This window comes from Equus asinus, chromosome 5 (genome assembly GCF_041296235.1).
Source record: "Equus asinus isolate D_3611 breed Donkey chromosome 5, EquAss-T2T_v2, whole genome shotgun sequence".
NCBI lineage: Eukaryota > Metazoa > Chordata > Mammalia > Perissodactyla > Equidae > Equus > Equus asinus.
This window is the reverse complement of record NC_091794.1, coordinates 60,959,610-60,970,420: the sequence shown is the minus strand read 5'-3', so window position 1 is coordinate 60,970,420 and position 10,811 is coordinate 60,959,610. Positions and strand designations below refer to the sequence as shown.

The following is a 10,811-nucleotide window of genomic DNA, read 5'->3' as shown; positions in this document are numbered from 1 at the left end:
GTCCGAATAGACTCTAAGTTTTCCAGGTCTGCCATGACATAGGACCGCAGATTGGCGGAAGGTCACTAATCATCTCTTTGCTCCTGTCTGTGGTGGGGATGTTCATTGATGACTCCCTGGGATAATGCTCTTACCTCAGGCTCTTAATGCACAGAGGTACAATTGTTCCTCAGGTCACAGAATGCCTTGAAGGTACTGAGTGTTTGTCATTCCCCTAAAAATCAAATTGTACTTTTAAGTCCAAAACCATTTTCAAGGCGGGCTCTCGTCCCTCTTGCACAACTTCCTGAGGCGCTGGGAGGTTCTGGTCTGAGCTCCAGACCCTGATGCCCCTGGTGGTTCATGGTGACTCCACTGACTCTGTGTCCCTCCTTGTCCACGTGGTATGCCAAGGAACCCACCCTGTCCGTGGCTGAGGCCCGCACGATGTGGACCCTCAAGGCAGGCGCAGTGCAGAAGGTGGTAGGCTGCCTGCAACCATCTTTCTACGGCAGATCCATCTCCGTCACCACCTTCCCGTGTGTGTACCAGGCCTTCTACCCGACCCCACAGGTCCTGGACCAGCTGCTCCAGAGGTGAGTGCCCACCCCTCCACAGCACAGCAGGGAGTCTCCTACCTAATAAACGTGTGCCTTGGGAACGTCCCCACACCTCTCTGAGCGTCACCTTGCTCATCCGAATAGTGGGGTGGTAAGAGGGTAAACCTCACAGGGTCACTGAAGGAAATCACGGGAGACAGCACGGCAGACGCTTGCCTGGTGCCGGACTCCACAGAAGGGACTGCTGCTCATGCTGCGTGTCCTCATGCTTACAGCTTCCGTCGCCAGTGAGGAGACTCCCTGCCTCTCCCCTCGCTGGCCTGTGGCCTTCCTGAGTGTGGAAAAGTACATGAAAGCAAACTGTTTTCCTATTGGCAAGACAATTTAGCGAGTCCATCTAGCTGATCCTGGTCCTTGTCTTCGGTGCGGCCAGAGCAGTGGTCTCTGTGGGCAGCAGAGGAGACGCAGGCCCACTCAGAATTCTGGGAAGGCTCTGGATGGGGTTCATTCATTCAATACTATATGTTAAGCTCCTACTACACTCGTACCCTTTCCTACACACTAAGGGTGTCCACTGAAGGAAGCAGACACTCTCCCTGGGGCTCAATTCTAGCCTGAGAGCTAGAAGCTCACTTCTGGGCATCATGAGTATTCATGCCCAGAGGACGTTAGATGTCACACCCTCTTGGCCTCCTCTAGATATGGACGCATCCTCTCATAGTCAGACCACGATGACAGACTTCAAGGACCAACTAAGACCCTGAGTGGTGTTGGGTCCAGAGGGAGGGCCTCCTGTGTCCACAGAAGGGGCTAGGAGACCATGGGGACTGTGGCTATGGATGGACCGGCAGACCCTGGATCTCACGCCTCTTGGGGTTTCTGTGGGGGGCCTGAGGTCTGCGGTCTTCCCTACAGGAGGAAATGAATCAAAGAGACCTGTTCATGGGGTGCCAGTCCCGCCATGGGAAGCAGAGGAGAGGCTGGGCTGAGTCGGCCACTGAGAGACTCCTCGCTTCCACAGTTCCCTCTCCCTCTCCCTGCCCTCTGCACAGGCACCTCTCCTAAGCACCGCCACTGGGGCCCAGAACAGTAGCTGGTGAGCAGCCTGGTCACAAATCTGCCTCCAACCTCAGTCCTGATGCTCGAGCGTGGAGAATGGGGCAGGCTATGTCCAGGCCCTTTGGGAAAAGAGTGTCAGGTGGAAGACCAGACTCACACAGGCTCTCTGTTAGATTGGCTGATGACCAGGCCTTCCAGTGCAAGGACAGCCACCCAGGGATTGGAGTGGCTGGTCCACCCTCTGGGGCTCAGGCACAGAGAAGGTGCTGTGGGAACACAGTGTGGAACAGCAGGCCAGGCCTGTGACTCTCTTCACACATGCCTCTCCCCAGTGCCCTCTCTCCCATCTGGGGCCCCCGGCCTCAGGAGAACTCCCAGGATATGTGGCAGATGCTGCGCCACTCCAGGATCAATCTGACGTTGGCGTATCTCCAGGACCTCTTGCCTGGCTCAGTCCTGAAGCACCAGGCCACCCCTCTTCTCATCCAGGTGGACCTTTTCCAGGCCACTGAGTTGGAGACAGAGGGTAAGGGAGACCGTAGGCTTGGAAGACTACCCCAGTGGGTGGGTCACGACTGGGGATTCATTGAAAGACAGTGGGATCTTTCCTGTTTGGGGAAAGGCACATGGAAAGCAACTTATGTAGCTGACCCTTTCTCTTTCTCCATCTCCTGCCCCAGCTCCAGCGCTTCTGCCAGGTGCAGAGGCAGAAAAGGGGCCACATCTGGAGCTGGACGGAACTCCAGTTCTATTTCTGCCGTCACTTCTAGCGCTGGAACCGGCAGCAGCGCCCTCAGCTGCTCCAGACCCCGAGCGAGTGCCATCAGCAGCCCCAGCCCAAGTGCCAGGTCCTGAACTGGACTCAACGGGACCAAGGGGTCTGCTGGGATTTCCACCTCAGGCTCCAGTAACAGCCGCAGAATCAGCTCCGGTTCCAGAGGCTTCCCACCCCTGTCGAGTGACCGGGAAGAAGCAGCCCGATGGGAAGCCTAGCCTCATGGCCTTCTCCCCAAGGGAGGTGGCAGAACAGCTGACGGCCATTGACGCGGTGAGCACCCGGGCTCTCAGGGCGGGGTGGGGCAGGCCACCCCTATGCCATCAGCTGGCCCAGACCTGCTTTTCCCTGTGGCGGCTCCTGTGACCTGGGTCCCAATCCCAGCTCCACCACTTCCCAACCATGGGATCTGGGCAACTCCCCAGCCTTCGTGTTCCACCCTCACACTGTAGAGATGGGGACCAAGAGGCCCTGCTGGACAGAGGGGCTGAGCACATTGAGTGAAGTAGAACACAGAGGAAGCCTGGTGGGGCTTGGCCCGAGAGGTCGGGGAGGAGAACTCACTGTGTGCAGCCAGGAACTCAGGCGGCCCAGCCATCTGCTCGGGATGCTCAGCAGCCTCAGCATTTGTGATGCACCAGACGTGTACTTCACTAAAAGGGAGACAACCTGACAAAGCCCGTGGGTGTAGCTGGCACAGGGGAATGTGCAGCGGAATGGGGCCTGGGACCAAGGATGCTCAGGATGCAGGGAGATGCCCCCTTGGGAGGAGCCAAGCGGAGCAGCCCTCTGGAGCTTGCAGTTTGTGGGGGTGGGCTGTGTGTAAATGCTCCTGTCCTTTCCCCACCAGTCTGGAGTCCCGGGTCCTCCTGTGCTGGGTGCTCTCAGTGGAAGAACAATGAAAGCGAGGGGCTCCCACCACGCTGAGAACACATCCTCAGCTTCCTGAGCCCCTCCTTAGACCGGTGACTCCTGCTTGGACACTAAGCTGGGCTGTGGCAGGGCTGAGTGACACTCCCCCTCCTCCCCAGGAAGTGTTCAAGAACGTCGAGCCCTCTGAGTGTCTGGGCTCCACCTGGGGCAAAAGAAACCGGCCCGGACATGAGAACGTGGCACCCACCGTCTGGGCCACAGTGGTGCAGTTCAACAGAGTAGTAAAGTGTGTCATGACGTCCTGCCTTGGGGACCCAAACGTGACGGCCCGGGGCAGGGCCAAGGTTCTGGAGCGGTGGATCGAGGTGGCCAGGGTATGCGGGGGGAGACCCTCTCCAGAGCCGTGGAACTGCCCCTTCTCCTTGATCAGCTCTCAGGACTGAAGGCTGCACTCTAAGCCCCTGCACAGTCGCTAGGTCCTTCCTGTCAAGGGCACACTGACCTTGACTCGCATGTCCCAGGGGTGGGATGCTCACTTCCTCCCTGGCTCCTTCCTACTTTGAGTGAAATTCCTCCTCCTGGAAGTGTTACTCTTTGGTCCACCTGTGCCCACCCTGGCACCCTGGCCATCTGTCCCACTCAGGAGGGAAGAGTGGAAGGGAGGGGGACTGAAGCCAGAGCAGACAGGGCTCCTGCTCCCCCTCCCAGCTCCTCCTCTCCCTCCTCAGGAGTGCCGAGCCTTGAGGAACATCTCCTCCCTGCACGCAGTCCTCTCGGCTCTGCAGAGCGTGCCCATACACAGACTGAAGAAGACCTGGGGGAAAGTGTCCAGGTGGGGAGGCCTCTCCACAGGAGGACCAGGGGGAGGAGGGAGCTCCCACGTGTCTGCCATTGCCCTCTCGTCGGCTGGAGCTTCCTGGGTGGCAGTAAGCCCTGGGCACAGGGCCTGGGTGGGTGAGCAGTGTCCCTGATCCTCACTGGCAACTTAGGCCCCCAGTTCTGCTTCAGGAATCAGGTTCCCTGGATGTCACATAGTAGGTTGAACCAAAGTGGATATTTTCAAGTGTTTGCCATACAGCAACAGAACTCTGTGCCCAGTGGGAAACCAAACTGGTCAAAATACAGCTGCTGCATAGAAAAGGGAGTGGCAGCCCCAGGTGACCAACACGAGGGCCCCCTCTGCAGTCCCATGGTGACGTCAGTGCTCAGAGGACCCCCACGAAAATCCTCATTCGGGCAGTTTGGATTTTCCAGATTCTCATCGAGAAGGGACTTGCACTCCTGAGTTTCTCCTTCCTCCTTTCCCCCCTCAGGAAGAGCTGCCGAAAATTTAAAAAGCTCTGTGATGAGGACAACTCCCTTAGCTGGGAGCTGCTCATCAAGGTAGAGTGGAGGCTGGCATGTGGAGGGAGAGGTGGGGTGTGGGGAAGGGGGAAGGGGCAGGATGTGGATGGTCATTTCTCACTTGGAGTTTCTGTGTACAATTCCAGTCTTCCCTGGATGAACAGGAAGATGGGGTATGTTTGGTCCATGGGCAGGTGGGGGAGGTGTTTGTGGGTGGGAAGCCCCGGTCATGGCAGGAAGTGGGGGGTGTCTGGGCTGATCCCGGAGGGGATGCTGAGCTGGCCGGTGGAGCAGGGGCTGCCTTCCATTTTGGTCCACGCTGTCAGCACTTAGATTCTTCCAGGCTGTTGCGTGCATGGGGTGGACGGGCGTATGTTTCTTCCCTGAAGCAGCTCAGTGTGTCTTTAGGAAGCCAGGCCCCCACTGCTCCTTCTGTCTTCACCACTTCTCCACGAGGAGGGCACCCTGCCTGCCCTCGGGATGGGCACTGCCAGGCATTCCCCCAGGCCAGGTGGACAAATGGGCTGCCCAGCCTTGAGTCTGAATGGCTGGAGCATGACAGATGTTTGTGCATGTGTGACTCCCCAGAGGCCCTACCACCGTCCCTGCTAGTCTGTCCCTGTCAGGAACACTCACCTGGGTCCTAGTCAGCAGTAACTGGTGCCCAGGTGGCTTATGGGAAGTGTCCAGGAAACTGGTGGTGCTCAGTGGATCTTTCCTGAATGGACCTCATAGGCTTCACATGAAAGAGAAACAGAAGTGTCCTCTCAGCCCCGCCCCACCCTTTCACGCCGGGTGGGGTGAGAGCCAGAACCATGTAGACCGTCACTGACGCTGAGTCCTCAGGAGACCCTGCGAGGTAGGGGGAGTTGTCACACTTTCCAGATGAGGAGGCTGACTCAAGGAAGACAGGCGTTCGGCCCAAGGTCACACAGCGAGAGTGTTGGAGCTAGGATTGTTCTAGAATCAGAGTGTGCTGGAGGATGGAGTAGCATGGGTACCAGCTGACTTGGTTCAGACGTCCAGGGCTGAGGTCAGAGGGGCTGAGGAGAAGTGGGGTGAGGGGAGGATGGCCTCCTTGACCCTGTCCTCAATCCTGGCAGAAGCAGCCCTCCAAGTTTGCCACCCTGCTGAGGACCCTGCAGAGAGGCCGGAAGAGGCAGCAGCAGCAGGTGAGTGTGCCTGTGGGGAGGCGCTCCAAGGTCAGAGGAGGGGACTCTGCCCTCCCAGCTGGGGGCTCCAATCCAGAGAGGGGGCCTTCCTCCTGCAGCCCTCCTCCTGTTGCCGCAGAGCCTGACACCTGCCCTTAGAAGTGACCAGGAGGAGGGCCTGGGGAGCTGCAGCAGGATGGGTCGGGAGAGTGGAGGGGCCAAGGATTAAAGGCCCTGTGACCAGCCAAAAGCAGGCCCTGGGAGGTGACCAGGAGGAGTCTGGTGTTCTTGGAGGGTGAGGGGTGGGGATTGAGGGCCGGCTATAAAGGGTTTGAGGCTGCTCCGTGTGGGGACCCTGGGCTGGGCCAGGAGGCTGAGCATGAGGAGTTTTCAGGGGAGGGTCATGGGGACACCTGAGACCAGGGCCTCATCCCATCTAATCCCAATGGCACAGGGCATCGTCCCCTTCCTGGGCACCATGCTAACTGACCTGATCATGCTGGACACTGCCATGGAGGATTACGTAAATGTGAGTGAGGCCGGGGGCCAGAAGGGGATGACCAGGTTGGGACTTGGGAAGACACAGTCCCAGTACCAAGACCTGAGTGGTCAGAATGTGGTAACTTCCTGTCATGACAGCCTCCCAGGCTCCCCTGTGGGCTGGGGCAGTGTGCCCCTCTTAGGGATGAGGGAACGAAGGCTCCACGTGGAGCCCGTCCCGGGTCCCCAGGCTGGCGAAGCAGCAGAGCTGCCCGCCTGCAGAGCTGCATGGGCTTTGTTGGAGGCGAGAGAGAAGTCAGCCTCCAAGTCAGGCAGCACACTGATGGAGCTGTCCCTTCCTGCCTGAGGACTCAGCCTCCCTGTCCGTCATCGGAGGGGCTTGGGCTACAGGGTCTTTGAGTGTCGGCCCCCATGTCCTCCCTTCTCTGGAGCCCAGAGCCTGGCCTGGGTCCAAGTCCTGTTTTCTGTCAGGCCCAGCCCCCTCCTGGACCTGGAGCTGGGCACCATGAGAAGGGGTGTGCACGGGGGCTGGTCATAGCTAGGGGGCTCGTTCTGATGGACTTTTGCTGTCTGCCTTCCAGGGCAATGAGATCAACCACGAGAAAAAGAAAAAGGTGAGCAGCTGTGGCCTTCCATGTCAGGGAGGAGAGGGGCGTGGAAACCAGAGACGCCCCTGGGCGGAACTCTCCTGGGCACCACCCGCTGCATCTTACATTTACTGAGAGTGTTGGATGACAGAGAATCAGGAGACCCATCCAGTGGGGGGGTGGGGGCAGCGGTGGGCATCAAGCAAAACTTCCTGCGGGAGGGGCTTCTACCCATCTCTGAGAACAGGTAGGTCCTGCGTGGAATTGGAGGGAAGGAGGGTCCCATGTGAGCAAGGACCCAGGACCAGCCCCTTGCCCCACTCCTCACCCCCTGAAGACCCTGCAGCATCCCCAGCAGGCTCTGTCTGCATCCTCTCCTCCCTCTGGTGCCAGGAGCACAAAGTGATGATGGAGATCGTGCAGCTCCAGGAGGCTGCAGAGAATTACAACCTAGAGCCCCAGGAGCGATTCAGGGCCTGGTTCTGGGACATGCAGCAGCTCAGTGAGGACGAGAGGTGAGGCTGGACAGGACATGGGGAGGAAGAGGTGCACTCTCCCTGCTGGCCAGTCCGGAGAGCCTGAGTCCATGACTCCCTTGTCAGCCCTGACCTGTCGCATGGCGATGGCTGGGGAAGCTGGGCTCCAGCTGCTGGGCAGATGCCGGGAGGGACACCAGGGCTGTGGATTGTGGGAGGCTCACAGATGCCACTCTATCCTGTAGCTACAGCCTGTCCTGCCAGCTGGAGCCCCGGTGCTAGTTGGCCAGCAAATCTCTCCACGCCCAGAGAGCATGGCCATCATGAAGCTGAGGAGGGAGTGAGCGTCCTGTTGTCGTATGACCTCTTCCTTAGCAGCAGGGACCCAGCTGGGGCACTCAGGGTGCAGGGGCCCCACCGCCTGCCACCCCTTCCTGAGGCCAATTTCCATCTCTGTAGGGGTGAGAATCACTGCTTGTAAATAGTTCATGCCAGATTTGCATACCGTTGTATTAAAGTCCTGTTTCTCTTAGAGCCTGGGAGTGGTGGTTCTTTCACATTCTGTGCTAATTTAAACGCTGTCCAGACTCTCAGATCCCTCACTGGAGTAAGACATTTTGCAGTCATCCGATTATTGTGTGTGGGAGAGGGGGAAGGTGCAGCCCCTCCCTGGCTGCTGAAGGAGACCGCCAAGTGCCTCTCCTCAGAGGACAGGTCCGTGTCAGCATCGTGAAGCTGGGCCAGGAGCAGAGACAGCCCCTCAGACCCCTGAGATGGGAGGTCGAGGTATTTTCTCAGGCCGAGCATCCACCACGGAAATGTGGGGGGCCCTAAAGCCACCACTTGCCAGGCCCACTCTGTGCCCCAGGAGAGGGGCTGCCCGTCCACACTCTGGAGGGAGAGGAAACATTTCCTGCGTCTCTTGTGGACGTGTCTCTGGACCCCATGTTGGGAACTTGTAGTTTTTTAGTTCAGCCTCTGGAAACGCATCAGCTCTAAGTGGGGAAAACACGTAAGGAGATCAAACCGTGCGTGTGGAGAGGACAAGGCCAGGGGAAGGTCATTTGTGCAGGGACTTTGGGCAGGCAGGACCTCCCCTCCTCAGTGTCCCCCTGGGGCTCCATGCTCACCCTTTCCCTGGCCTGGAATCCTGCTGGGAACTTGTCCCCGGCTCCGAAGTCCTCTCCCTGCTCGTCTCCTCTCCAGGGGAACACTTGTGGTGCAGCCGTCCAGGCTCCAGCTGGGCCCCGTTCCCGACACCCTCCTGCTCCCTGGGACCCAGGACCCCAGCCCCTGCACTTCCTTCTTCACTCTTGTCAAGTCAAAAATCCCCTCAAGGCCCCACCCTCCCTCAGGTGCCTCACAGCCACTCCTTCCTGGCTGGCCTGATGGACCAGGATGGGTTCTGACAGGCGGGATAAGGGTCCATGTACCTGGCCAGACGAAACCCCCACTCGGTCTCTTGCTGACCAAGATGACTTCCGGGTCTGTGTGGTGCTGACGTCCTTGGTCTGGGAGATGCATCCGTCACACCCTGAGTCATGTTATTCCTGACTTGTCCTACGTTCTGGCTGGGCCCGAGCCCATAGACCTTTGCCCCTGGGATGGCTGTGCTCTCATCCGCAGTCTTGTGCTGTGGTTACCTCCTGGGCTGTGTGAGCCATTTCTGTTGGGGGCTTTGAAAGCTGAGGCTGAGAGGGGCAGGTGTAGGGATGTCCTCCAGGGGAATGCCACCCAACTATGATCTCTGGGCATCCATGGACACGACCTTGCCTGTTTAAATCCTGAAGGGCTGGCAGTATGGGTGGACAAGAGCCACTGCGCTGAGTTCACCCAGAGTCCCCACCCGGTGATCAGCAGCTCAGGGGTCACCGCCGAGTATTGTGAACGTGCTCCCACGGAAACACCCAGTCACAGCAAGACCCAGATGACTTGTTTAGCGGTTCAGAGCTCTCCCCTCTGGATGGAGGCTGCCAGTGGCCCTCAGACACACAGGGGGCCTGGCCTCTGCCAGCGTGGCCTTCAGGCTGCGGCAGGGACGGAACACACATCCTGGTTGCCCACGGCCTCCCTGACAGGGCACAGCCATCCAAGAACGTGACTGGCTACACGGCAGACCATGCTTTACCTCCAAGAGCAAGAGAAGCGCCAGGACCCAGGGCTGAGCAGGGCCGGGGAAGGCAAGAGGTCTAGGTTAAGAGTCTTTGTGCATATCCACTCATTTTGCCCTCAGAATAATTTGGAGTGTTGTGGGTAATATCCCAGGTTTTTAATAACGTAGAGGAAGCACAGAAAGGAGGAGTAATTGGCCGTTGTCACCCACACCATCTGGCCTGTCCTCCTCAAACCTGCCTGGGCGCTCTTGCTCCCTCACCTCCGCTTTTCTTGCCCGCAACTAGAATGCCTGCCCACCGCATCTCTGCCCCCTCAGAGAGATGGCTTACCCAGGGACTCCATCTTGATGCAGGGAACCTGTTGTCCTCGATGTGACCAGGGCCCAGGTCAGTTCCGAGTTGGTCCCCCTCCCTTGGCCGTGAGAGACAGAGAGAGCTCAGTGTGTGCCTGATTGTCCTACCAGATTAGAGGTTGAAGTCATGAATTTCCTTCTATCCCACCCACCATCAGGCCCAGAAACGAAGGAGCAACTGGAATCTTGTTGGATTGGGGGCACATTTTGTGCCAGAGAAGAATAGCGTCACACAGTTAAAGGGTCCTGGTGGGAGACTTTACGACGTTCTTCAGTGACACAAAGTTCTGCCGTGTAGTCTCACTAGCTGTTTCTTAACAAGCATCCCCCCAAGGCTGCTCCTGACCACAGAGAGTGGGAGTCAGAACTGGGCAAAGTTTCATCATCAGAACTCTTCACTGGTCTGTGGTCTTTTTGCCAAGAGAGTGAAATAGACCAAGGGAGACGTCCCTGCTCCCCGCAGTTCTCGTGCCATGAGTGCCATCCCACCCCATTGCAGGGGACAACTGCTGGGTAGTCGGGCCTTCTCTCAGGGGCAGACATTTTGGAATGGCCTGGGAGCAGATTTGGGAAGGCAGCGTCAGCTCTCCGACCATGTCTCCAGAATCTTCACGAGCTCACAGGAAGCAGGACCTGGTTTTGATTTCTGAGCATGCCTACACTAAGGTGGTCACTCAGGGCCTTGCCCAGGAGGCACCTCCTCCTGGAAGCAGCCGAGATGCAGGGACCTAGGCTAGCATCAGAGCAGGTGGCCTGGGGGAGTGGCAGCTTGTCTGTGGTACTCAGAGGCTGTTTAAAAGCATCCTGGATGGGGGCTGGCCCCATGGCCGAGCGGTTAAGTTCGCGCGCTCCGCTGCAGGCGGCCCAGTGTTTCGTTGGTTCGAATCCTGGGCGCGGACATGACACTGCTCATCAAACCACGCTGAGGCAGCGTCCCACATGCCACAACTAGCAGGACCCACAACAAAGAATATACAACTATGTACCGGGGGGCTTTGGGAAGAAAAAGGAAAAAATAAAATCTTAAAAAAAAAAAAAA

General features: G+C 58.2%; 1 protein-coding gene across 5 annotated transcripts; it reads left to right on the top strand.

Annotated features, from left to right (window-relative positions):
- The first annotated feature begins 342 nt into the window (after positions 1–342).
- On the top strand, positions 343–8,745 carry LOC123286145 (ral guanine nucleotide dissociation stimulator-like). 5 transcript variants are annotated; one of them, XR_011503320.1, is made up of 10 exons: positions 343–575; positions 1,931–2,124; positions 2,279–2,646; positions 3,975–4,078; positions 4,560–4,629; positions 4,737–4,763; positions 5,694–5,762; positions 6,196–6,270; positions 6,824–7,344; positions 7,551–8,745. XR_011503320.1 is itself a non-coding variant. In XM_070509640.1 (9 exons), the coding sequence occupies exons 1-9, from the start codon at positions 343–345 to the stop codon at positions 6,962–6,964; spliced, it is 1,281 nt and encodes a 426-aa protein (XP_070365741.1). In that variant the 3' UTR covers positions 6,965–7,539. The 5 variants fall into 5 exon arrangements, 4 of the variants coding, with proteins under 4 accessions (XP_070365741.1, XP_070365739.1, XP_070365740.1 ...); XM_070509640.1 differs by lacking the exon at positions 7,551–8,745 and having other exon boundaries at positions 6,824–7,539; XM_070509638.1 differs by lacking the exon at positions 7,551–8,745 and having other exon boundaries at positions 6,196–6,963.
- Positions 8,746–10,811: the final 2,066 nt, after the last annotated feature.